Source organism: Vanacampus margaritifer, chromosome 10 (assembly GCF_051991255.1).
Source record: "Vanacampus margaritifer isolate UIUO_Vmar chromosome 10, RoL_Vmar_1.0, whole genome shotgun sequence".
Lineage (NCBI taxonomy): Eukaryota > Metazoa > Chordata > Actinopteri > Syngnathiformes > Syngnathidae > Vanacampus > Vanacampus margaritifer.
In genome coordinates, this window is record NC_135441.1 from 4,575,338 (window position 1) to 4,602,390 (window position 27,053).

Genomic DNA, 27,053 nt, shown 5'->3' on the forward strand with positions numbered 1-27,053 from the left:
AGAAAGATTAGTCTCTTCTTTCATCCGGAAAAAAGTATATTCATATCTGTTTCCGTTTTGTAGCAATTAGCATTAGAATATAGCCAAGTTTCATCACTATTCACAAACCTGTTGAAAACACTGGGAAAAAGAGCTTGTAGCAACATGGCCCTTGCTAATCTCTTATACTCTGCCACCTGATGGTCGTTTTTTGTAATAACTACCATTGCTTTAAGTCACCTCTTCAGGTCAGAAGCTTTTGGGTTTGAATGAGTTAATAAGCAAAGTGCACATTAATAACCCTGGAGAAGAAACGGGGTCAAATTTGGCCCCTATAAATTCTGCTACTCAAATAACAAAGACCTTTTTTTTTTTTTTTACAAATTTAACTTCAAAAGTCCAGAGTGCCACTTCTGACCCCTGCATGGGGCCATCTAGTGGATGAATATTGCACTTACATGAGCCAGTGGTGGTGACAAGATGGCTGGCAACATGCTGTTTTGTTGAGCTGGAAATCAATCCAAACAAAACCATCTTCTCAGCAAACCATCAGATGGTAAAATTGTGTTTTTTTTTTGTTAATCTATTTCATATCATGTTGCAGAATGCCTAGGAGTATGTTATATATATATATATATATATTTTGATAAATTATCAACTCTGAGCTAGTTCAAAAAACAAGGGTTAAAATTGAAAAAAAAACATATTTTGGTGTTCAGTGAACTTATAGCAGTCATTTAATGTATAATTCATAATTTTCCAAAGAAGAAAAGGGTTCTTGGGTTCTCCAGGGTTAAGTTTGCGCATGCATGAAAATCAAGTTTAACAAACAACTACCAAACAAAGCCATTTGAATGGCGACGAATGGAGCGTTAAAAGTGTTTGCATAACTGCACACCTTAAAGCTTGCAAGCATTGTTTAAACGACTTTCAGCTTTAAGTGACAAAACGACAGGTGCACTTGGTGCCATTTTTAACTGTCCTAATGGAGTTCATCGTAAAAAAAAAAAAAACACCATTGCAAAGCTGGAGAAGACGGGAGTGTACGCTTGTAAACCTCTTCCCAATTGCTAGACAAAAAACAAAGAGGCTAAAATGGATTCAGACAGAAAACAAAGATCTAAACGGACGTATAAGAGGCTAAAATGTTTTTTTTTAAAAACACATTTATTTTGTCAATATCCTGAAAGCAAGGGAGCAGACGGAAGCATCATGAAGCTTGCTAGCGGACATACGTAATGAAGTGACAGTCATTTAAGAACCTGCTTCAACCTTCCGTGAAGAAAGCTCCGACCCGTCTCTTGATCGCTTCCCGGTGTTGTGTCCTCGGTCCAACTCCCGGTAAAGTGCACACATCCAGTCAAATAATAAGCACTTAAATAGGCTTAACTGTCGGGTCCCGGCAGAGGGTAGTCAGTAACGACATGCTATGCATGTTTAAAATATTCAATAAAAAACATCAACTTTCCAATGGTTGATATTGTCCAAATCAGCGCTTCCCCGGTTAGACTCCATACGTTTTCAATGGCAAGTTGGTAGCAGGCTACCAGCCTACCTACCCATAATGCACCGAGCTGCCGAGATGCACACTTCGCTTATACTGTTAAGAAAAACAAATCTTATTAGATTATACAAGGTCATAATGCTTGCATGAACTGTGTAAGGAGGAAAACTCAAGACACAACTTCCACTTTTTCATTCAAGATTTATTGTGAAGTGCATTGCTGGCAAAAAAATAAAATGCAGTCATATTTTTATACAACAACCTTATTAATTACAATTTCTTGGGCAAAAAAGAATTAATGATGCCAAAAATAAATACCTGGTTCAAGTGGGTCTAAATAGAGAACACCAGACTTGGTGTGTATGACAGTTTTTAAATAATCTATTGTGACGTAGTGCTTTTAACAACAGACGAGTGAACATCCATAATGAGGTTTATATCTGCCAAAACCATTGAAAATCTCTCCCCTGAGCAAAAAGCAAGCTATTAATCGGTTACTTTTCAAGCGTGGAAAACAAACCTATTTGATACTTTTTAATGAAGAGTCCCTTTAGTCATCTTATGGCGCTTGTGTGGTTCCAAGCCCCACTGCATTTGCATAAGCAGACAACAAGCTGACCACCTGCCTGGTTTCCAGCGTAAGCCTGGCTTCATTCAGCCAGTCTTCCACCACTCTCCGGGCCTCTCCTGTCAGCTGGTTGACCAGTTTAGCAGCTAACTCCAGATCACCGTGCTCCAAACAGTAGGTGCTATACGAAAGAAGCTTGAACGGGTCTAAATCCTCGCCGCTCAGCTGAGAGGGCGGGGCTTCATGTTTTGCCTCAAAAAGCAGTGCTGCTTGCAGGTAGGAGAGGAAATACTGGTACAAGGAGTTGTGAGACTCATCGATAAGGGCGACCCTGCGAACGAGCGAGCGCAGACCGTAGAAGCGGGCTCGGAGAGAGGCCTCGCTGTACACGCCACGCTGCAGCGATTCTTCCGGAAGAGCTGAAGCCAAAGCCAAGGCAAATTCGTTGTCGTGGCAGCTGACTCGCACGGCCTGAGCGGCACCTTCCAGTGGCTTGGTGGGTGAACCGGCATCGGCGCTCTTTAAGGTGTAGTTGAGCGCTTCTACTGAGAGCCACAGCTGGTGAGCTTTTCGAGCCTCCTCCTCCGCTACCACGTGGCCTGCATAGACAAGCAATGGTAAGACAGCAGTTATCATAAAGGCTGACAACAAGGACAACCCTTGGATGCAATCAAATACATAGCAGATAACTTGCTAAAGATGTGTAAGCAAACTGTCATACAAATTCAAGCGATTCAGCTATTTACAGTAGACTAGTAAATAGGAATTGACCGATTATCGGCCGGGCCGATTAACGGTGCCGATATTTGGCATTTTGACAAATGTCTTTTTACGAATCTTAAGGCCGATAAAGCTGGTATCTCACTGAGTGGTCAATGCTTGTACGTAGCAAATTTTGAGTTTTCATCAGGATTTGTGAGATGTTCACAGACAGTTTTTACTTGTCGCAAAAAAAAATTCAAAAATATTCATAACATTTTTCATTTATTACAAAAAAATGTAAAAACCTTTTACGAACCTCAACAAAACTTTACAAACAAACATTTAGCTATATTCATATGCATTTGTCGCTCAGTGAGATAAAGGGAACTTTTCATTTTTGGATTTAAAAATTAAAATTATACTGACACTGGGAACTCCCTGCACTTTTTAAAAAAAAAACAAAAATAAAATATATATATATATATATATATATATATATATATATATATATATATATATATATATATATATATATATATATATATATATATATATATATATATATAATTAAATTAAGAAATGATGTTGAAATTTTGGAAAACTTTATCTACATTAGTAAACTTTAGGGAACTATTTACTTATTTAGTTTTAAATTTAACTTAACACATGCTGATAACCCTCAAAGCTCCTTGCATTTTTTTGTTAGATTTATTTATTTATTTTAAGCTGTCAATTCTTTATTAAAAAAAATTATATATATAAAAATTCTGACGCAAATTTTTCTTTTACGGCAAATGAATATTGGTTATCGCTCTCCTTGAATACTACTAATCGGTATCTGTCTATCAGTACTAGTAAACAAAGGAAAGATTGTTGATCTAATTCAGGGGTGACGATGAGGCCCGCAAAGAGGTTAAATCCGGCGCACGAAATGAGTTAGAAATGAATAGGACCGATTCATTAATCCACCATCCAAAACCAATCATCTATCTTTGTTTCACAATCAATGCAACTGCTACACACAATTAACCTGGATGTCACTTTATATGCAACTTAAAATCACAGTTTGTTTAAAAAATAAATTAATATAAAAACATGACAAGAGCTGCGAACAGCTATAAAGGGTCCACCAACCCTGTGCACGTTGGGGTCCTGTCACACAAGAGAAGAACCCTCTAAATGTAAATGTAACTGTCAGGCTGCTAATGCGTGTGCAAAGTTTCATGAGAATTCATGGAAATAAGATCTGTGTAATAGGCCAAAAATGGTATGCAATTCCCAAAATGAGGACTTCTTGTAAGGTTTAGCATATGGTTACAAAATACTTTTTTATAGGTGGTAGGCTGGTAGATATGCCTCCCAATTTTCACAAATCTCAGTGAAACATTTCCACCTTTCAATGCCCCATATTTGATGCTGGTGCAGGGTTGTCAAATGATGGCTGGTTACGTGCCTATGTTGCAGTGGGCATCCCTATGAATGAGGGCCCTCGTCTGCGTGGGAGCAGCTGGCTTTTTCAACAGGACAACACTGCAGTTCACAATGTTCGCTCGATGAAGGGCTTCTTCGGGGAGAATAAGATGACTCTTTTGGACCATCATGCATGTTCCCCTGATTTAAATCCCATAGAGAACATTTAGTGATGGACGGCAAGGGAAGTTTATGCAAATGACCATAAGTTCCAGACAGTTGATGCTCTTCGTGAAGCCCTCTTTATCACTTGGAGGAATGTTCCCACTCGCTTACTGGAAACACTCATCAAGCATGCCCCAACAAATCTTTTGAAGTGATTCACAAAAACGGTGGAGCTACTCATTACAGAGTACATTTTCTTGTTCTGGTTTGGAGAGGTTTTTTTTGAAGGGGGGTTGAGCCATGGTCTTAAACTCAGCCTATTTCAGTTTAATTGTTGTTTTCAATAAATTACTTTTTCAAAGTGCTTATTGTCACACTCCTTGTCCTTGCGTTTGCATATTGTGGCTCTACTTAAAACCTCATTAAGATTCAAATGTGCAAAAGGTAAATTCTAGCTATTTTTCTAATGGTTTTAAGATTTTGATCAGGTTCGTACGTTTACTTCATACAAATGTATCATTACAGTAGCTTTATAGTAATTCATAAAGTTTTTTGAATTAAGAAAAGATATTACAATAACATTAAAAGGGATGTAAAACATTGAGTCAGATTTGTTTTGAGGATTTTTTTTCTGCCACTAGGTGGGACATTGGACATTGTTGACAGTAACAGACTCAGTTTTCTTTAGAACAAAAGAGAAAATTACTGTATTTTTTGGAACACAAGTCGTTTGGGAGTATGCATCAAGAACAAAAAAAAACCTTGCATAAATCGCTCCGGAGTATAAGTCACATTATTGGGGGAAATTTCGGACTTGCCCCCAAAATCCCTGTTCCCTAATCGTGAATGCGTTTGGAAATACGCTGTGCGCACACCGTTTCACTCAGACTGTTATAACTTAAGTTAAGAAACTTAAGAGCGTCGTTCAAATGTGCTGTTCTGTTATTCAGAGAGCCTCGAAAAAAGGAGTGCCAGAGTCCAGTGCGTCAAGTTCAAGCACAAGCTGCTGATCAGTTAATAAGATAGGCTGCGTTCAGAAATTAAAAGGAAGAGGACGCTCAGGCAGGATTCTGAAGCTTGGACGCATGCGCAAGATGCTGTGACTATCGCGAGACCTACAGCGAGACCAGGAAACCCCAACATGGCGGCGCCCTGCTGCTAAAATAGAATTAGCTCTATTATACTAAACTAATCCAAATATAACCATCATATATCTTGCCTTTCTTTTTTTTCCCTCTCTTTTTCATCCGACAGATTTGGAATACCACCCAACGTGGAGGACCTCGAACGCTTCATCGACTGATATTTTTACAGCTGCGCGATGGAGAATCCTTCCGTCGAGAAACTGTCGAAAAAACCTTCGAAAAAGAAGAAAAATGATTCAGCGACGGACACGGAGAACCTAGCCACTACGGAGGTTTCGGTCAGTATGCTGGAGTCCATAAATAAAAAATTAGAGGTCCTCTCCCTAATCAGCGAGGACGTCAAAGAATTAAAGGTAAGCATGAAATTCTTCAGCCAACAGGCAAGTGACCTCCAACGGGATAATGCCGAGTTACACTCTACATTCGTGACTGTTTCAGCCGAGTTAGAAACCGTTAAAAAGGAAAACAAAACGCTAAAAGAAACTGTTCTAGATATTCAATCCCGTAGCATGCGGGAGAATTTAATATTCTCAGGAATATCCGAGAATACCTCTGACAATCCAGAGGTTGAGATAAAAAAAATTATGACGACGTCGTTAAAAATTCCTCAGGAGTCGGTAAATAACATCTCTTTTCACCGGGTACATCGGCTTGGAGCCCCTAGGGGCAACAGACCCCGTCCTATTATCGCCAAGTTTGAGCATTTTAAACAGAAATAATTTGTTAAAAGTAAAGGACGGGAACTTAAAGGGACCTCATTTGGAATGAACGACCAATTCCCGAGAGAGATTAATGAGCGGCAAAAGGTACTGTTTCCTATAATGAAACAAAATAGGCAGGAGGGTAAACGGACTGCGATGGTCGTCGATAAACTATACATCGATGGCCAACTATTCCGGAACCCCAACTCCACTCCCTGGCTGTTCTAAATGGCATTGGTGGAACTAAACTTTGTTTGATTATTAGATTTATACATATACTGTATATGTGGTTATAAAACCTAAAATATGAATACTCATTATGTTTAGGCGATATTATAAATATATTATTAAATACATAACTATATCTAAAGTATATTTAAACAAAAAATCTCGCTTAGGTTACCAGTTACTAGTGTATTTTTATGTTTAATCCCCCGTTAACTTCCTTTACTTTTACCTCCCTACCCGTTTTTTCACTGTTATATTTACTTACTCGTCACCTTATATTTTACACAAATTACATAAACCACCTAACCACTTTGATTCTATCCTATAACATGCTAATATTGACAAATGGCCTATGCAGATATATACACAGGACTGAGTCTATATTGTTTGTATGCATAAATTAGTTCTGGTTTCCTGGAATGTTTGTGGCGCTCGCTCAGAAGCAAAAAGAATAAAAACTTTAGACCATCTCTTAAAATTAAAAGCAGATATTTGCCTCCTACAAGAAACCCACCTACAAAAATCTGAAGAAAAATTACTTATTGATAAGAATTTAGCCAAGCGTACTCTGCCCCTTATAACAGTAGACAAAGAGGAGTCTGTATACTCATACATAAGAATTTACTCTTTACTTTAAATAATACAATAACAGACCCAGAGGGCCGATACATTATTATTCAGGTGACTATATTTAATAAAATATATACACTTGGTAATTCATATGCCCCTAATAATGATGATCCGGCCTTTTTCCATGAATTTTTCTCTCAGCTGTTTGATTTAGCAGCGAACTCTACTATTATTATTGGAGGAGACTTTAACACAGTCTTAAATCCATTAATTGACCGTTCTAATAATACACAACATGTAGGCGATTACAATCTACTAAAGTAATAGGGGAATATATGGATGACTTTGGCCTCGTCGACAGCTGGAGACTTAAAAACCCAAATAAGAAGGAATTTACCTTATTTTCCGCTGTGCACCGGTCTTTTTCAAGAATTGATTATTTTCTTACAAATAACTCTATTGCTGATAAAACTGTTACAAAAATACATCCTATTATTATTAGCGACCATGCACCAGTCTCCCTCTCCCTACAAGTTGATTATTCCTTTAAACCACCACCGACATGGCGGTTTAACATCTCACTGCTAAACGACGCAGAGTTTGACAAAATTATAAGAAAAGAGTGGGCAGACTTTTTGGAAATCAATGACTCTCCAGCCCTAACCCCATCTCTTCTCTGGGAAAGCAGTAATTAGAAGTAAAATTATATCATATTCATCTTATAAAAAGAAACAGGATCAAAAATCAGAAAAAGACTTGGAAGATAAAATTAAACAACTGACGGATGAGTATGCAATAAACCCAAATAACCAAATATGGACTGACTTACAAAATACAAAAATACAGTTAGACGATATGCTAACTAAAAAGACAGAGTTTATAATACAACAATTGAGATACAACAACTTTGAATATAATAACAAATCAGGTAAATTTCTTGCAAACCAACTTCAACGCAATCGGGAAAAGTCTCTTATAACGGCTATTAAAGGGACAACTGGTGAATGCACACAATCACCAGAAGAAATTAATCACATTTTTTATAACTATTATCGTAACCTATACTTAGAAACTAACAAGCCTAACCCTGAGCATATTGAGGCATTCCTCAGTAGCTTAAATATACCTCAGTTAACTACTGAATATAAAGACATGTTAGATGCGCCACTTACTATAAACGAGTTGTACAGTGCTCTAGATAGTATGCCTAATGGCAAAGCACCTGGCCCGAATGGTTATCCGGCTATATTTTTTAAGCGCTTCTGGTTAATGCTTGCTCCACTATTCTTAAGAGTAGTAACAGAAATTAAAACTAAGGGTTACATACGCCCACATATGAATACAGCAGCAATTAAACTTTTATTAAAGCCAGAAAAAGACCCCACCCTTCCATCAAGTTACCGTCCGATTTCACAAATTAACACTGATATTAAAATTATTACTAAGGCTTTCACATCTAGACTAGAAACAGTAATCTCGACAATCATTCATAGCGACCAAACAGGCTTTATTAAAGATCGTCACTCTACTAATAATATTAGGAGCCTCTTTAACCTGATTAGCATGTCACAGCGGCATGATAAAAAGGCAGTTATTATATCATTGGATGCAGAAAAAGCTTTCTACAAAGTTAACTGGTCCTTCCTATTTGCTGCTTTAAATAAATTTGGCTTTGGGAAATCATTTATCCACTGGGTATCAGTATTATATGATTCTCCTAAAGCTACAGTTACTACTAATGGGATTATATCTCAGAGCTTTGCTTTACAGAGAGGCACAAGACAGGGATGCCCACTATCCCCTTTATTATTTGCAATATTTATTGAGCCACTTGCATTAGCCATACGCCAGGAAAGAAGGATTCAAGGAATTCACTCTGGGGTAACAGAACATAAAATTAATCTATATGCCGATGACATCTTACTTTATTTACAAAAGCCGGCTACTTCGCTAGGGGACGTATTTAACTTAATAACTAAATTCTCACAGTTATCAGATTATTCTATTAACTGGACAAAATCAACACTTCTACCCTATTACAGAAAATTCATGGAACCCTGCAAGCCAGGACCCACACTACTCATTTCCTGTAGGTAATTTAAAATACTTAGGCATAAAAATCTCACCTAAATTAACTGATTTAATTCATTTAAACTTTTCTCCACTTCTGGATAACATTTATAGTGACTTGGAGCGCTGGAATAATCTTCCTATTTCTCTAATAGGACGAATAGCCAAAATGAAAGTTTTACCCAAAATAAACTATTTTTTCTCAATGATTCCATTTAAACCTACGGCTAAATGGTTCCAGTTGTTGGACTCAGCCGTTACAAAATTTTACTGGAATAAAAAAAAAGAAAAAATTAGTCTATCTACTCTTCAGAAAAGTAAATCCAAAGGTGGTCTAGAGGCACCAAATTTTATGTACTACTGTATAGCTAACCAGCTACAATATATCGTTCTATGGGCACAACCCAACAAAGACACTAACTGTTGGCTGGAACTAGAACAAAAGGATTGTAATAACCTCAGACTTCGAAATTTACTCTTTATTACAACATCGATTAAGCGACATAATTGTTTTAAAAACCCAATGATTTCCGCCACAGTGACTGCCTGGTGGAAGGCACTAGAATTGACAAAAGCCCAAGTGGAGCCCTGTGGGCTTTCTCCCCTATGGCATAACCCCGACTTTCAACTTAACAACCAACCGCTTTATTTAGGTGTGGGAGCAGAAAGGAATTATACATCTCCACCATCTCTTCTCAGATAATATGTTTATATCATATACATCCTTGCTCCAAAAATACAATATAAAAAACAGAAATTTTTTACATTATCTACAAGTTAAAAATATGATAAATAAAAAAATTCCAACACTTCGGGGTACGCTCCAACCGCCTGTTTTAGCTAAAGATATTAACAAGCTTTCTCCGACAACAACAAAAAAACTTTCAAAAATATATAAGTTACTTTCATATACGGATAAAATGTCTTTACCCATCTTAAAATGGGAGACAGACTTGTCTATAGCTCCGGAATCTGACTTTTGGATTCAAGTTTGTGAAAATGCATTTAAAATGACAAAACACACAAATTTACAACTTATCCAATACAAAATAATCCATAGAACATACATTACTCAATATATGATGAAGAAAATGGGCCTCTCCGACTCCGACATTTGTCTCCAGTGTTTACAAAACACTACAGACACTTATTTTCATGCTTTATGGTTATGCACCCCGGTTATGTATTTCTGGACTAAAGTCTTAGAAAAACTTTCCGCTATCTTGGACTATAGGATACCTTTATCTCCAAACTTGTGTTTGCTAGGTGACCTAACAACAACTGACCTACCACATAAACAATTTCAATCTACACTTGTAGCCCTTACTATCGCTAAAAAAACAATTCTTGTTAACTGGAAAAATAAACAAACTCTGAATATCGACCAATGGTCTAACCTCCTCATAAATCACATTTTAATGGAAAAAATATCGGCCTCAAATAAAAAACAAATATCAAAATTCATAGAAATATGGTCTACGTATATAGAATATTTTAACCTAATTCTGGTTATTTAATTCTGCCTGTTAGCGAGAGCCACCACATCGTGATAACTTACATTGATGTCTCTGCATTTGGCAGTTTGTTACTAATGGTTGTGTTTTTATAGTCAGGAACCCAGTTGCTGTCAACAGGATCGAGCAGATTCACCTCCAATGGGCACTAAAGGCTAATATTCGGATTCACTGCATGCCAGGGGACTAACTCTACAGGTGCTGTCCCCCCTGGCTGGGCGTGGGCGGGTCTGCCCCTCTGTTGGCTGCTGGGTGGCGGCTGCGTCTTGGTCGTTCCCTGGGTCTCGTGGTGGGTGCTGTGTTGCGGGGCTCTCCTTGGTGTCCGGGGCGGCGCCGCCCCGACGCGGTCCGTCGCTCGGGGTCCGGCGACGCGGGTCGGGGCCTGTGGGCCGCCGGGGTGCCCCGTGGTTCACTCTCCCCTCCCCCTTCCCCTTCCTCCCCCTTGCTTCCTCTCCCTCTTCACCTCTCCCCGCCCGTCCTCCGCCTCCCTGTCCCTTCTCCCTCGTCGCCCTTCCTCCTCCTCTCCCCCTCTCTCTGCGGCCCTGCCGCTGCCTCCTGCCCTTCCTGTCGTCTCCTTCCCCCGTCCCCTCCCCCTCCCCTGTCCACCCTCCTCCCCCTCCCCTAGGCCGGGGGTTCCATCCGTGGCCCGGGTCTCGGCGCTCCGGGGGCCGGGGGAGTGGGCGGGATTGGTGTTGTGCCCGCCCCGCTCCGGTGGGCTTCCGGGAACTTCGGGCGGGCCCCGGTATCCGGGGGGCGAGCCCCGCCGGGGTCCCGGTGGGGTGGGTGGGGGTTTTGGTGGGCGGGTGCGCCTCCCCCCCCCCCGCCCGGTTGGGGGGGGCCCAGCTGGTCGCTCCTCTTAACTCACTGCACTAGTTTTGCACAATACATTTTAGGGCACATAACACACTTTGGGGGGGGGGGAGTGGGGTGGGGTGGAGACACCGTCTCCGCCCTGCAGCTCCCCTCCAAATTTTAATGCACCACACAACTGGGGGGGGGGGGGGGGCATCGGTTGGGGCGGCCGCGGTATGGAGCAGTGCTGCGGTCGCCTGTCCGTGTCATTTCCCTCTGCTCCGGTTCACCTGCCCCCAATTTTAATGCACCACACACACACACTTATGTATATACACTGGGTGGGGTCACACTCACGGTTTAGGGGTAGAGTTCGCCAGTCGGCGAGCTGGCGAACTTAGTAACAGGGTTAGTTTTTCACTTAGATCGTTGGGGTGACGACCGGGGCCTCTCCCCGCTGGGCCTGGGGTTCGGGGATGCCGCCCGTCCTCCGGTGCCCCCATCTCCCCTTCTGCCCCTGGTGTTGGGGGGAGCGGGGGTTGTGGGCCGGTGGGGTGCCTGGTGGGCCTGCAGTGCCCCGTCCTGCTGCGTTGGGTTGGGGGCGCGGGCCGCGTTGGGGTGGGGGGGGGGCGCTCCTGCTCCGGGGTTTGCTCTCCGGCCGGTGGCCCCTGCGGGGCCCGGGGGTCGTCCTTTGGCGCGGCCGCGGCCTGGGGGGCCCTGAGGTGTTGCGCTTGCTCTGTCCTGGCGGGGGTCGACGGCTTCCCTCTTTGGTGGAGATTTTCATGCATGCTAGATCCACCACACCAGCATCTATCGAGACTCAGACACAATTTGTTTCTCCCTCAGGTCATTGATTCGGTGGAGGCTGGTGTCTGTGGATCTCACTCTGCTTCGTCTGTCCTTTCTACCTTTCCTCAGTTTCTCCTTTGGGCCCTTGAGGTTTCCCTGATTTGTTGGAGTTTGGATGTCTCTGGGGTTGGTGAAGGTTAGTGGCCCGGTGGGTGGTGTCTGGTCGGTGCTGGGCTTCGCTTTTCTTTCTTTTCTTTGGTCCCCCTTCGGGTCTCCTGGCGGCCCCATGACTCTGGCTGGATTTTGAAGTGTTCGGTTTAGGTGAACGCACGCACAAACACACATACAAAAAAAAAAAAAAAGGGAGAACAATGATGATGACATTTGAAATGATCAATACTGAGATCTCCCAGAAAAAAAAAAAAAAAAAAAAGGAAAAAATATCTGCCTCAAATAAAAACCAAATATCAAAATTTATAGAAACATGGTCTACGTATATAGAATTTTTTAACCTAATTCTGGTTACTTAATTCTGTCTGTTAGCGAGAGCCACTACATCGTGATAACTTACATTGATGTTTCTGCATTTGGCAATTTATTATTACATTATATTATTAGTATGGGATTTTTTTTTAATGGGCTTTAGGTGAACTGATGAATACACACACGCTCGCACGCATGCACGCACACACACACAAAAAAAAGTGTATATATATATATATATATATATATATATATTTAAAAAAAATAAAATAAAATAAAAATAAAAAAAATAAATGAGAAAAAAAACTTTTTTTTTTTTTTTTTTAAAAAAGGAGAGCAATGATGATGTCATACTGAGCTCTCCTAGGAGAAAAAAAAAAAAATTAAAAGGAAGGAGGCACGCTCTGCCTCTCCAAACACGCACTCTCCGAGTGGTGTTAAGATGTCAGAGTGAATTTCCAAACACCCTGTGTTGACAGCAGTGAACGAGTTACGGTTGGATTCTAAACTGTCACTACAGAAAATGTTTTCTTGTTAGTTTAAATAAAACTAGAACAACACAAAAAAATAAAACTGAACCAGAATCCTGTGCCATATTGTGGTCAAATGTAGAATATTGATTGGTTATTGTGCCTTTTGCTGCTGCAAATATGAAATCTTTGTCGTGAAGGAAGTTGCATGCTTACCTCATATATTAGTTGCCTTTTCTACTACTTGTTCTTCTTCCTTTTCTTCTTCTACTTTCTTTTGGCGGTTGGCAAATACTTTTGGTGCATTAGCACCACCTTCTTTAGCATTGCTAATAGCTACAACATTTAATTGTAAGGGAGGTGAAAAAAGGAAGCAATAACATCGAAGGCTCATGAACATGATCAGATGCATGCCATTATCCTCCGCCACAAACACCAACAACGTAAGTTTGGATAAACTAAAACCTTTTACAGTTTTAAGCTTTTTTCCTAAAATATTTATTTACAATATTTTTTTTTCAGTACTTGGCGTTTTTAGGCTATGAAAATAGTACAGATCAATAATTTTTGTACTGCTCCAATTATCTCATTAAATCAAGGTTTTACTCTACTTCACAAATAACATCTATGAAACTAAATTGAGAGAATCTTACTGTCTATGGCCTCCTCCACTCCCTTCAGTCTTGCATAGGCAGTATTCATATCCAGAGTGAAGTTATCCAGCTGTTCCTGGCTCAGTTGACGGTATCGGGTCTCTTGTTCTAACAGATTACTGCTTAAGACCTAAAGAGAAAGCACAAAAAGGTTTTAGAAAAATGGAATGTTGGACAGGCCCTTATTGATATGGAGCCAAAGCCAATTTAGCTAAAACAACTCTTAATGAAAATTCTACAACCTTTACAGTGGAGGATGCAGGATTACAGAATTAAATTCAATTAGGGGTAATTGCTGAAGAAATTACCTCAAACCCAAGAATGAGGCTATGCTGCAGTCAAGTATCCCTTTAAGTATGGTATTTATTAGTTGTAGTTTGATTTTGTGTCAGAGTAAAAAAGTTACAATATCATTGCATATTTTATTGTTGTATTGTCATTAACTCATTCACTGCCATTGACGGCTATAGACGTCAAAAATTAATTTTAAGTATTTCTATTAGTTGAACATTTTTTCCACTTTTGTTAACTCTTTGACTGCCAAAAACGTTAAATAACGTTTAGTAAAATCCTATGGAGGAGTGCCAAAGACGTTAGAAGACGTTTGTTTCAAAACAGAGGTGAAACTAACCATTTTCTATTGTGGATTACTGAAAAACGGAATAAGGTAGAAACAAACTTTTTTTTCTGATGAAAGATGAGAGTCCAATCTTTTTTTGGTAGTATGTGTGTTTCCATAGTCCAAACACATAATTTTCTATGGACCTTGAAAGATCAGTCAAAATGCTTAAAATCGGCTGGCACCCACGGCATCCCTTTTCTGAAAACGTCTGGCAGTCAAAGAGTTAATCATAGTATTGTGCAGAAATGCCAACCTACAGAAATTCACTTCCAGAGCAGTTTGTCAAAATTTCCTCTTTTTTAAAAAAAACATTTTGTCAAGAATAATTTGTGGGATGGTATCGCAGGACATTATGTAAAGGGATTAATATGGTTCAATTGTACAACACTCACTGCTTTATCAACCTTCAATGTGCCACAGGCAAAAATGTCTTTCGATGGATTATTTACCAATTTACCAATTCTGTTTTCAACAAACAGAACTGTTTACTTTAGGTTTCTATTTTGTGCTTGTTCTCGTACAAATGTTTTCTCTTGCATGCTATTTTTGTATTTTCTATATTGTGTATTATTTGCTCTCCATACACAGGGCTTAAAGTCAAAAAAAAAAAAAATCCTGAGCCTGAACTTTTTCCGGGAAGCGGTGATGCAGTGTCCAACGTGCCTATTCGTTGTTCGACCGACATCAAGCCATTACTATTCGATTCGTCGCCGTGGATGACTGGGCATTTGGGAAACTCATGAAATTCCCGATGGCCAGTCCTCCCCAAGTGTCAGGTCATCTCTTTCATTATCCATTTATATTATGTATAGTACAGTAGCGCACAGCGGGTGGCAGTCACCTCTAGTGCTGCAGCTATCAATTATTTTGGATTTCAAATAGCCTACGTAAAATTCTATTGAATAATTAGGTATTTGGATAAAAATATAATATTTTTGCTTGGTCAAAGAACAATTATGAATACAGTAGACATTAAAAATATGTTTCCACATTATTTTCCTCTCTAGAAAATTAGGAAGATTTTAGACAAATCTCTCCCATGGATTTTGGAATGACCTTCTGTTAAATATTAGGCAACCTCCCTATTCTACCCACTCTTAAAACACATCTTTGTTCTTTGGCGTTTGACTTGGCATGAGACTCATCATTGTTTCAATGTTTTATCGAGCCTGCTGTTATTAATTTAATATTTATTTTATTTACTTACCAACTTGTTATTTTATTGACATTTATTTACCCACTTAAGATAATGATTAATTTGGTGTTATTTTTGTTTTTCATGTCTTGATTCCATCACTGATTTTTACTCCAGAAATAGCACTTTGTATAAAATGAAATTCCGAGTTGAGTAGTTTTTGATCTGTGAGACGTCAGAACCACAGTTGTGATTTTGTCGACTGTCAAATGCACAAGTGAGTGAGCTCTGTTTATTAAACTGATCGAGGAACGGCAACTGTGTTCGGCTGTCAGCATCAAAGTGTGCAATCATGACGTCGATTAGACTGCCTTTGAAAAGTAGTTCAATGGTTCTAGCTGCAGCCGCTAGCACCGTTAGCACGCTAAAACTGTAGATGCCCTAAAGACTGGCAACAGGCACAGTGCAATACAATGTCAGCTTAATTAAGTCTTCTTTTAGTGCCCTTAATTGGCGATTGAACGATCGATTTCAGGACGAAGTTGTTTTGTTCGCTTAAGAGCGGCAGACACACGTTCTGCAGGACGATTAAAGTTGATCATCCGTTGCGCCGCGACTGGCAAAACGCTCCCGGGAAAAACTTCAAAATAAAAGCGTTTCTTGGCATTGCGCTCCACATATTACATGGTATGGGAAGGTGTATTTTGAAGTTGGCCTTCTCTCCGCATTGGCGGTGTTTTGCCAGACGTGTCAAATATTCCCCACACGCTGCTCTGGATTTGTCATTGCGCTAGCGGCTCTTACGCCGAAAATACGGCACTGTGCCAGAGTACTTTATGCCCTGTATTAATTTGCCTTTTATTTTGTGCAAAAAAACTGCTTTAAAGTTTCAATGGAGATAGTGTGTTTGACTAAGTGACCTGCTCAGCTTCTGCTTTCAGTTCCTGCTCCTGCACTTTGAGGACATCTTGGACATGGTCCGTGTGAGCAGCTGCCTGACGTCGGAGTTGAGTCCTCATCTCTGCCTCCATCACTTCCCTCAATTCAGACAGCTAAACAAATATACAATCATTGACTGCAATCCATTAATTTCTAACGATGGTCAAAGAATTCAGAAGCAGCCTTTTGGTACCTTCCTCTCCTGCTCAAGTCGCGTGTCCTCCTTGATATGCTGCAGGGACGTGTTAATGGCCACCTCCTGGGCTTTTAGGTGCTCCAACTTCTGCTGCTCCAGAGCAGCATCAATATGGATCTGCTCCCTGACTCTCTGCTCAGCCAGCTCTCGGTTCAGCTGGTCAATGCGACGGTGTGCATGGGCAATTAGAGCATTCAGGTCATCTGTTGACAGCTTGCCAGCTAACAGATACACAGACACGCACACACACAAATGCATGCATGAAGTGTCATTTTGGTTAATGCTGATTGTTTTGTTTTAATTTACAGTGTAAAACTTGCTTTACCTGTGATATATTTTGTTAGCATTCCTTTAGCAATATTGCAATCATACTGAAACATTATCACTTTTGTAATAATAATAATAATAATAATAATAAAAATAATAACTACAATTATCTGATTAAGTGGTCTTACTGAGTCCTTTCCAGTTGGCCTGAATCTCTGGAGTAAGGCTGCTCACTTCTCTTTGGAATTGTAGTTTGGCTTCATTAACCAGTTCGCTGTATTGGGCGACAATCTTTGCTTCTGACTCTGCAGACAGCACCTATACAACACACAAGTAGTGTTGTCAGCTGTTGACACTAACAGTAGATTGAAAATGACCTGCGAGATTGGCAGGGTGAATACAGTACAACAACAACAACAAAAAAGTTTCTTTCTAGGGACGCTTGCGGGTACAAATCAGACAACAAATCTTGGGATTCCCTCAGCTTTTTAGTTGAATTGGCAACTTCAACCCTATTTTATCAATGTTAAAAAAAAAACACACACACCACAAGACATTCATCAAACTGAAATAGGTGTTAGGGTTCATATTTTTTTATTTCAAAATGGGAATTGGACAAGGCAGTTTAGTTACAGGTAGGGATGCACTGAAATTAAATTTTTGGGCCAAAACCGAAAATGAGAAACACTTGGCAGAAAACCAAAATGCCGAAAAAAATTATGCCAATTTTTCCTATCATTGTATATATTATAATTAATATTAGTATGAAATATTTATTTAGCACTGGCATGCTCAATAAATTGAAAATGCATTAACTAAAGTTAAAGCGTTAGGTTATTGATAAATCACAAAAAAATATCGCATTAATCATTTATTATCGCAGATTAATCACACTAATTTTGACCCCAGATGATCCTTTAGCTGACAACGGATGGTTAATTTAAAAGGTAATGCATGAACAATATACATAAGTACATGCATTAAAGTAAAGCATATAATAAAAGTTTACATATGACATTCAGAATATTTGTTTATGTCAGACTACAGTACTGGGGTCTTTTTTCTATTTTAAATTATGCAAGTAATTAACTGTTTAGAAAAAGAGGAGGATGAGAGTGTGCAGCGGATCAAAAAATGTTGAAGACATCCTCATTCATATCATTAAATGTCAAAAGAATTAACTAGAACAGGTGCTCTTCAAATTTGGCGGGCAAAAAAATGTTGATAAAAAGCCTTTTTAATTGATCAAAATTCTAAGATGTGATTCATCTAATGAAAAAATGTAATCATTTGACAGCTCTAGTAAAATTACCAAACACGGGGTGAGCATTTTCTGGCGGGACGATTACACTCGCACGGGCGGGCATGGTTGCGGTGCGGATGACGCGTTTGTATTTGGAGCGAGACACGGTGTGGCGCACTTAGAATCCGTACAAAGAAAAAAAAGGAAGGCACTGCAGGAGAAAGAGTGGCTCACCTGTAGTGCAGTACTTGGCAGTGCTCTCTTTTTTCGAACCGTTGAAATGCTGTACAGTAGTTTACCAAGCGACGTCCCTCTCCTTCTCCGTTGTGCGCAATGAAGCTATGCTGCGACCGGTACAACGTCAGCGAGTAGTGAGGCGGAAACTCACCTCCACACGTTTGGTATTTAAGTCAAACAGATGCTTGCTTGCAGTGGGGGTTTTTTTTGTTCGCGTCACCCCAACATCTTATTTCGGCTATAGTCTTTCGGCTTTAATTTTATTCCGTCCGAAAAGGCCTATTTTTGCTATTTTCGGTGACTGAAAATTCAGTGCATCCCTAGTTACGGGTATATAAGAGAAACACCTTTCTTTGTTTTCTATCTGCATTGGCTTCTTCCCACAGTCCGAACATGAATATTTGTGTTAAGTCAACTGAAGAGTCTTAGTTGACTTTGGGTGTGAATTTAAGCTAAATAATTAATGTTTTACCCTGTCTCACATGCTAAATCCACTAGAATTAGTTTGGATAGCATCAAGAAAGGCTCCCCAAGTGCATGTTGTTTATAATATTGTGTAGATATTTTAATATGGAAAAAGATGGAGTCTTAAATTTTAATTTAAAGAAAGTGTGCACTTGTGGATTTTACCTGACTTGAAGTGCATGGCCCATAAAACAATAACTATTAACTGTTTTCCACTTTTTCTTTCTTTTCTAGGACCAGACAGACACCCTTACCTTGTTGACCACTTTATCCAAGTCCACCACCATTTTATGGAGATTCTCCTCTGCTGCCAACACGAGCGGGCGGACGGCAGCGACATTTCGCCCCTTGGATTTGTCAATGACAGACTTGAGATTGTCCAAGGCATCACTATGGTGAGAGAAGGATGATAAGACCGCTAAATTACACACGTCGTGGTGTAATGATATCTGAATCTCACTGTTCAGTTGTCACAAAGTATCAATCTCACGGTACAATAATTATGGTGATGTCGTGGGAACATTCCCAGTATTGCAGTAAGCCTCGTAGTATTGAAGTTTGGTTGACACTGGTGATGAAAAAATGAAGCTTCAGGAAGCACTTGTGATATTTTTTACTCCTCTAGATGGCACTCTTGGTTTAAAGATGCAATGTAAATTTAATCAATTTCCATTGCACTAGCTTCATCGTTAAATCAAAAGCACCATCTAGAGGAGTTTAAAAAAATGTTCATGAAACTACATGAAGCATTTGTGATATTTCACAGTATATTTTCAATTTTTGTCTAAAAGACATCTTCCAATCATATATTAACGTATATCGAATACCTCCAAAAGTCTAGTATTTCTACAGCAATAAACGCTATGCTCATAATAATGAAACTGTCCATTGAGCAATTGTCTTTAATTTAAAATTTTATGTAAAAATTGGAATGGAGAGGCTGGATTTAAATGCAGTAAAAAAATCAATACGTATATAAAATATGCACATTTAAGCAATCTCGCTAGCTTTTTATTCTCTTGGGCTCTGATTGGCTGCTCACAACATCATGTATTCTCAGATGGAATACTCTTTTTTTGTTTTAAGCCCTACGATGACCACAAATGTCCTGTATCTTCCAAGGCTTCTGGTAGTGAGCCTACCCATCAGAGGAAGAACCTGACCATTTAAGAAAGAAAAAAAGTTAACTGTGGTTGCCACGCTATACTATGGTACACAACACAAGACTGGCTGCCTAATTGAAGAGAAAACATTTATGCAGAGGCCCCACTTATCACATTTACATTGAGAAAAAAAGGTAAGTTGAATATTTAATCGGGTTTTTATCCAATACGTCAAAAAATGTCTGTGCTGGTCATCACTGTTGTACAGTATTTTCTATATATTTTTAGCTTGCAAATGTTTGTGTTCAAATACTTTTACAATATGTTTAAAAGTGTGTTTTAATAAGTTTAAATGTGTTTAAAATAGTGTTGCAAGTTGGAAATATTCAAAAAAAATTGAGAATTTATGGGAATAAAGAATACATTTACCATTTACTAGTTAAAAGCAAGTGGGAGGGGTACAAATTAAGAATAATGGTTTGAGTTTCACTTATTGCAGGTGGGTCTAAAAATAAAAAAACTAAGAAAAACAATATACAATAAAAGTTAAGTCAGTTGGTTCACATAACTTGTGACTTTAACCTACCGATGACAAAATCCAAAAGTAAGTTAGTTTTAGGACAAAGTAAACTGTAGCCCCTGTTCAACTAGCCTGGTACGTGTACAAAATAGAACTGCTTACTTGGCTTTCAGCAGAGCTGCCCCCGCATCATTCACTGCAGCCGCTCTATTTGCAAGACAAGCTTCAAGATCCTTCCACTGGGCAGACTTCTCCTGCGGTGGAACCTGAATGGGAGAACGGCTGTTACCGTCGTGTTTCTCTTTTCTGGAGAGCAACCCAGTAACCCACCTCTCAGAAATTACACCTGCATTTCTAATTCACAAACAGATACATTGTTTGAATCATTGGTGAACTGCTGGTTCCTTGATATCAAAAAATGCATCAAGAGCAACTGGTTTCAGTGTACTGTGTGTGTCAAGAATACATAGAAAAGGTAATTGGGAAGAGTGGGCATCAAACCATTAAACTGAGCCCGTAACACACATTTGCAGAATATCAATGGACAGCTAAATGTTTGACGTGACAACACAACACATTGCGTTAAATTGTAGAGTCTCCAATAAAGCTTAGATTCTAAATGGAACGCTGACTAACACAAAAGCAACGCCTGCTTATGGGCAGTAATACCTCTGCTTCCATAGCTTCCTTCAGTTTTTGTGTGTGTCGTGCGATGGCCTGTAAGGCTGCCTCTTGAGCTCCAATGGCCCGCAACGTGGCATTAGCTGAGCTGGCCAATGACTCGTCAAGATTTCCTGACACAGCTGAAAAACACAAAGAGAAGCTATGAAGCATATACTGTTTATTGTATGGGTGTAGTATAAAAGACACGTGATTTAAGATTTTATTTTGTTTACGCTGTGCTGCTCTCTTACATGCCAAGATTTCCTGTTCGTCAAGGTCTTGTTGAGCAAGTCGAGCCATCACCTCTTCTACTGGACGTTCCTTGAGTGGTTCTGCTGCTGCTGACTCATCGTCATGGCCCCCCTTGCACTCCTCTAGACGACCCAAACACAATTATGGTGGCTAATGAGCATAATCAATTTAGATGGTTCTCTTAAATTTCTCAGACATGAAGAATGCAGTATATGTGGAGGAAAAGCAGACGCTGATGGCAGTACCTTTAACTGGCGTCACCTCTGTGTCGCATGGAGCAGGGATTGATGGTACTTCACTGATGGCTGAGATTATATGAGTCGCCTCGGTTGAAGCCTCTGATTGGAACACAATGAAGATGACAACATGTAGGAATGCTTACATGAAAACTACTATATATAGAGTATTTTTGAATACAAGGGGTCCTCAGTTAACTAATTCAAACCCAAAAACATATAAATAAGTTTTTTAATACTTTGTCATGCACTCCCAAAAACGGATTTATACGTTTGTTAGTTTTTTTCAAAAACATGGCCAGCAGGTGGCAGCAGTATAAGAGATCAGCCAGGGCAATGTTGCTACAAGTTCTTTTTCCCAGTGTTTTCAACAGGTTTGTGAATAACGATGAAACTCAGCTATATTCTAATGCTATTTGCTGCAAAACGGAAATAGATTAAAAAAAATCTTGATGAAAGAAGAGACTCTAATCTTTCTTTTGTTTTTTTTAGCAATATAATACAATATTCTGTGGGCTTTGAAAATCAGTCAAAATCCAGTAAAACAGCCAGGAGCAAAGGGGGTTGCTTCAGTGAAAATGGCTGGGAGTGAATGAGTTAAGTAACCCAAAATTGTACGCCAAGTCGGAAAGCACCACAGTAACCTACTACTACTACTTTTTTCATTTTGGCTTAACTTTATCCAGCGGTAGCCACAGGGAATGATCCTTTTCCATCTTATTTAACCCCAGCAATCTTCAAATCTTTGCTCACCACATGCATAAATCATATTTGGCCTTCCTCTTTTTACAATTATATACACTTCCTCCTGTGCACATTTCTAAACCATCTAAAATCTGGCCCTCTGGTGAGCTACTTCCTTCTATTTGGACAATGTTTCATGCCAGATGTCCTTCCTGACACACAACCTTCAACGTTTATTGGCTTGGTCCACGCCTGACAAAAGAAATACAATGGCTGGGAACGCTAATGTCAGGTTTTAACAAGACGTATGAATAGCAATACTAGACCATGCATATGAAATGTGAAAACAGAGTAACTGAGCACATCTTGTGTGGACCTATTTTTACATCACTACTCAGGATACAACAATATGAAAATGTCAATGTACAATACCTTCATTGTACTAACTTTTTGCTATTTTACCAAATAAATAAATAAAAAAATTTCAACATCAATGCATACTTTAAGCAGTTTAAATGTACTTTAAACTAAACTGATCATTACACCTCTACTTGCAATTAATATCACCTCGCATCAAGCATGCAAATCAATTGACAAATATGTCTAAAAAAAAAATTAAAATATGTGCATAGTGCAGTGACATGTAAAGGTTGTCAAGAGCATGATCTGTGACATGGAAAACCTTTGCCAAATTCATTTATGCTGGTGTTGGGCGGAATCCTCGTACCTCCAAAATCAACACCTTTCTGGAAACTGGCAAAACTTAGACCACTGTTGCTCATGTTACTCAGCAGGTTGTTGGTACAGTAGGTTACAAAGGTTTGATAACATAACCACATTTAAAAAGGCTGAAGGTGAATTTTAACTCACTTCTCAGCATCTCCATCATCCATATACTATGACAGCAACAAGAGAAATTAGATCTCTGTAGCTTCCCGCAGAATGACGTGTGGCATAGTTTTCTAATTGACAACAGAGGGCAGCATTTCACTTCTCAGATTGACGGTGACAGCCTTTTTGTGAAAATTGTCAAACGACTCGAGGTACTCCAATATTTACAATACCATCATCTTATTTCATGCTATTATAATCTCAAAACATGACCTTCTCTATATAAGGGTGTGGAAGGAAACAGGATGAGATTCTACTCCGACAACTACTTAAGACAACAATTTTCCTACAAGCAGTGAGACTGTATGACAACAAGCAGTGAGACTGTATGATTTAAAATCCAGGCCAAGAACACAGAATATTAGAATGAAAAAAAAAAAACATGTTAAGGGAATTTTCCAAGACTTGACAGACTAAACCTTTTTAACGGTGCTACAACTACATCATTTACAGATCAATCATCTGCTGTTTGTCTGTTTATAATGACAGACAAAAGCACAGATCACCCGTCCCAAATTAAATGTTGAAAAGAACTACTACACTTACTACAGCATACAACAGCCTCTATAAACTATTTACCAAACTTGTCAAATCATACGAATGCATCAGATGACAGCTTACCCTCAGAGATGTCGGTGACTGTTTGAAAATAGAGGACAAATAAATGTTTACATTTCAAACATCTCTAGTATAGTAGCAATGTATTTGAGGCTCATGGTTCTGTTTTTCAGTCTGTGCTGCACGTCATGATTAAAGTTTAAAACTAAAATTCAAAATGTGTCAAATTAATGAGGCACACCAAGTCCTGAACATGTCATAATAACCAAGTCCTGGTTTCAGGGGGGGTAGCCAACAGTGTTTAGCATTTCAGAGGAATTTTTCACACAATTAACTATTGGACTAAACACCTTTAATCATAGGTACCAAGCTCCACTTTGGTTTATAGATTTGTGCTGTTGCTCTGTGTTATCCTCCTCAAAATGTGTGACTGGAAGTTGAGAGAGGTTTCTGAAATATTTAGGAGTAACTTTGGCTGTAAACAACACTGTCTATTTTGTCTTCATTTCAAGTATTACTTTTAATATTTTGACTTCATATTCTAGATAACATATACCGGTCACTTAATTTAACACAACCAACTGACAAATTGGTTTGTAATTTGGACAAACCAACATTAATAGGATTTCAATTGTGCAGTACTTTTTACGTTTTTGGAACACTCACGCATCTTCTCAACGGGAATGTGACAACTAAGGCTACGTTCACACTGCAGGTCTTGGTGGTCAATTCCGATTTTTGAGGTGAAATCCGATTTTTTTTTAATAAGCGTTCACATTACCTCTTAAATGCGACCTCAGTCTGTCTGCTGTGTGGACGTAATGCGTCCCCAAAGTGACCCGCATGCACAGCAGAGGATACAAAGTCACAACACTGTGTTTGCGGAAGTAAATACGTATGGTCAAGCATGTCAAGGCCACGGACTTTTATAAGTCTGTCGTCGGGGCAGATTTTTTTACCATCTCATATCTACAGAGGAGCGATGGAGGTAGAAATAATATTTTGTGAAAATGAATCGAGCCTGTTTGAGTGCCTCATCTCACAGTGACCTCTCCTTTTTCTTTTCTTTTTTATCCCCAACGATGGCGTCACGTCATTGCCGCGCATAATAAAAGAGCAGTATAGTGTACTAATATCACTACCACAAATGTCATCTCTATACTTCATGTTTCAAGTGGGATTAAATTAAAATCAAATATAAAGTCACAACTGTTACTCGGAACAACTTTGCCGATTCACGTATGTGACGTCTCCCGGACCTCGCGGATGCGTCAAGTATAAATCAAGCATAAATCATGCTTAATGCCCCCCGCCTGCGCGGAGCGCATATTGGACTTTTGATGACGTTGAGGTTGGATATAAATGTGTGTGTGTTGGGGTTAATTATTTATGAGAATCTTACCCTCAAGGCTCTGTGCAGGCTGTACTGGGAGTGCTTTAGCCACTTCTATGGGATTCTCTGCAGATTCCTTCACTTTATTCTCTTGCTTGGCTTTAGACACATTCACTGCTTTTTCCATCATTGAATGAGGTTGGGCCAGTTCAGTCTACACAGAAGAGAAGAATTCCATTTAATATGTGAGATTTTGTAAATGGGTCAACAGACTCAACATACATAAACACAACACAATCCAATGGGAACCAATACACAAACTGCATCAACAACTCTGCCTTTACATAGATGTCAATTTTTGACTGGCTATTATTTTAAAATAGATGATGTAGCAAAGGTAACCAAAATATTACAAATATCTATAGCATAATGCACTACAGTTTTAGACCAAACTACAACCAAATAAACAAACAGCAATTGGTTTGGGGAATAGCCCTACGTCTATGCATGTCAATGTCACAATTAATTAACTTACAGCAATTTAATTTCCTAAATGTGGTCTGAAACTGTGGCATTTCAAAATGTCTTCACTATAGTTTCTTGTGTCCTGACCTGTTTTTTGACAGCAAGTCCAGCTTCTCTGGGAGCAGGTCCCAGTGCCAACCCCAACAGCCGATCTGAATAAGGAACATTTTTCTCCACAGTTTCTCTGAACTTGTGGTCCAATTTGGCGTACAGTATCGTTCCTCCAATGCCACCGCCAACTGTCATCAAACCAGCAGTAACCACTTTGGCAGCACCACTGATGTATGGAAAAGACGAGAATTGTTTTCTTGCTCCATAGTGCATTGGCATTTGTGCGTGTGCGCGTGTGTATATCACCTGCTTTCTCCAGCTGTGTAGTGTCTGCAGGGCTGCAGACTGGTGAGAGGGATTCGCCCGTAGTTTTTCTAAAAAGTAAAAGGTAGTGAATTAATTATATTAAGTTTATTTTGAGTGTGTGTGTGTGTGTGTGGGGGGGGGGGGGTAAAGCTTGTAAACGTCTTAAATTAGAGCAGAAAATGCACACAACAATGAGAGGTGAAAGACTCAGTGATTAGCCCCGAGCCCTGCATAGGGTTGTGCTATGTGTCAAACTCAAGGCCTTAGGGCGAAATCTGGCCTGCCTTTACGTAGCACACAAACCAATACATTTCCCGTATTCTAACATGTAAAATAAAAATAATATAGTATACATGATCCGCGCCGGCCCCATAGAGTCAGGCTGTGGGTCACTGAATGACAACTCCTCTTACTAGCATGCTATGCTAATGTTGAGATTTGTGTAACGTTCTAGTAGTACATTAACAGCAGCTGTCGCAGTGTGGAAGTATTACCCGGAGTGTAGAATTGGCACCTCTGACACAAGCCCTCAGCATGGTCCTCAATACTCTTGTGTCCCTAACTTCAACTGAATTTAACTTGCGCCGTAGCCGTGACTCTTGCTTGATCCCCTTGTCCGCTACGTTTTTCTTCTTGCGGAAATTGTCTTTTGGTGAAAGAAAAATATAACAGCGCCACCACCTGGTTGGAGTACGGCGCTATTTTCTGTCTTCTTTTTTTTTATTGCATAAAGTAAAATATTCAACAGATGCTGCTTGTAGTTATGTTACGTTATAAACAAGCATACTGTATTGTAGTTGATTTTCAACGTGCATTTGCAGGTTTGTGAAAATAAACATTAAAAACAAAAATATATGTCATCCATTTATATTATCTGAACACTACATTTGTAAACGGCAAAAGGCTGTTGACTGATCCACGCACGCAGGGTGTAAAGCCGGGGAAGGCTATTTGTATAGCACCGTACACACACAAGGCAACTCCTCAGTGCTTTAGCGGCACGGTGGCACCTTTTGCCCTAAGTCAGCCGGGATAAACGCCAGTGCACTCACAAGTTACAATTAAACCAAAAAAAGAATATGGA

At 39.5% G+C, this 27,053-nt stretch overlaps 1 protein-coding gene across 2 annotated transcripts; it reads right to left on the minus strand.

The window, feature by feature from the left end:
* Positions 1–1,664: 1,664 nt before the first annotated feature.
* immt (inner membrane protein, mitochondrial (mitofilin)) lies at positions 1,665–26,627 on the minus strand. Of its 2 annotated transcripts, XM_077578541.1 has the most exons (15): positions 26,464–26,627; positions 25,970–26,037; positions 25,700–25,889; positions 25,157–25,301; positions 23,818–23,835; positions 21,631–21,723; positions 21,385–21,507; positions 21,140–21,273; positions 20,633–20,736; positions 19,102–19,237; positions 17,091–17,220; positions 16,633–16,856; positions 16,421–16,552; positions 13,744–13,873; positions 1,665–2,650 (listed from the first exon to the last, which is right to left on the minus strand). In XM_077578541.1, exons 1-15 carry the CDS (start codon positions 26,503–26,505, stop codon positions 2,043–2,045), a joined length of 2,277 nt encoding a protein of 758 aa, XP_077434667.1. In that variant the 5' UTR covers positions 26,506–26,627; the 3' UTR covers positions 1,665–2,042. The 2 variants fall into 2 exon arrangements, with proteins under 2 accessions (XP_077434667.1, XP_077434668.1); XM_077578542.1 differs by lacking the exon at positions 23,818–23,835.
* Positions 26,628–27,053: the final 426 nt, after the last annotated feature.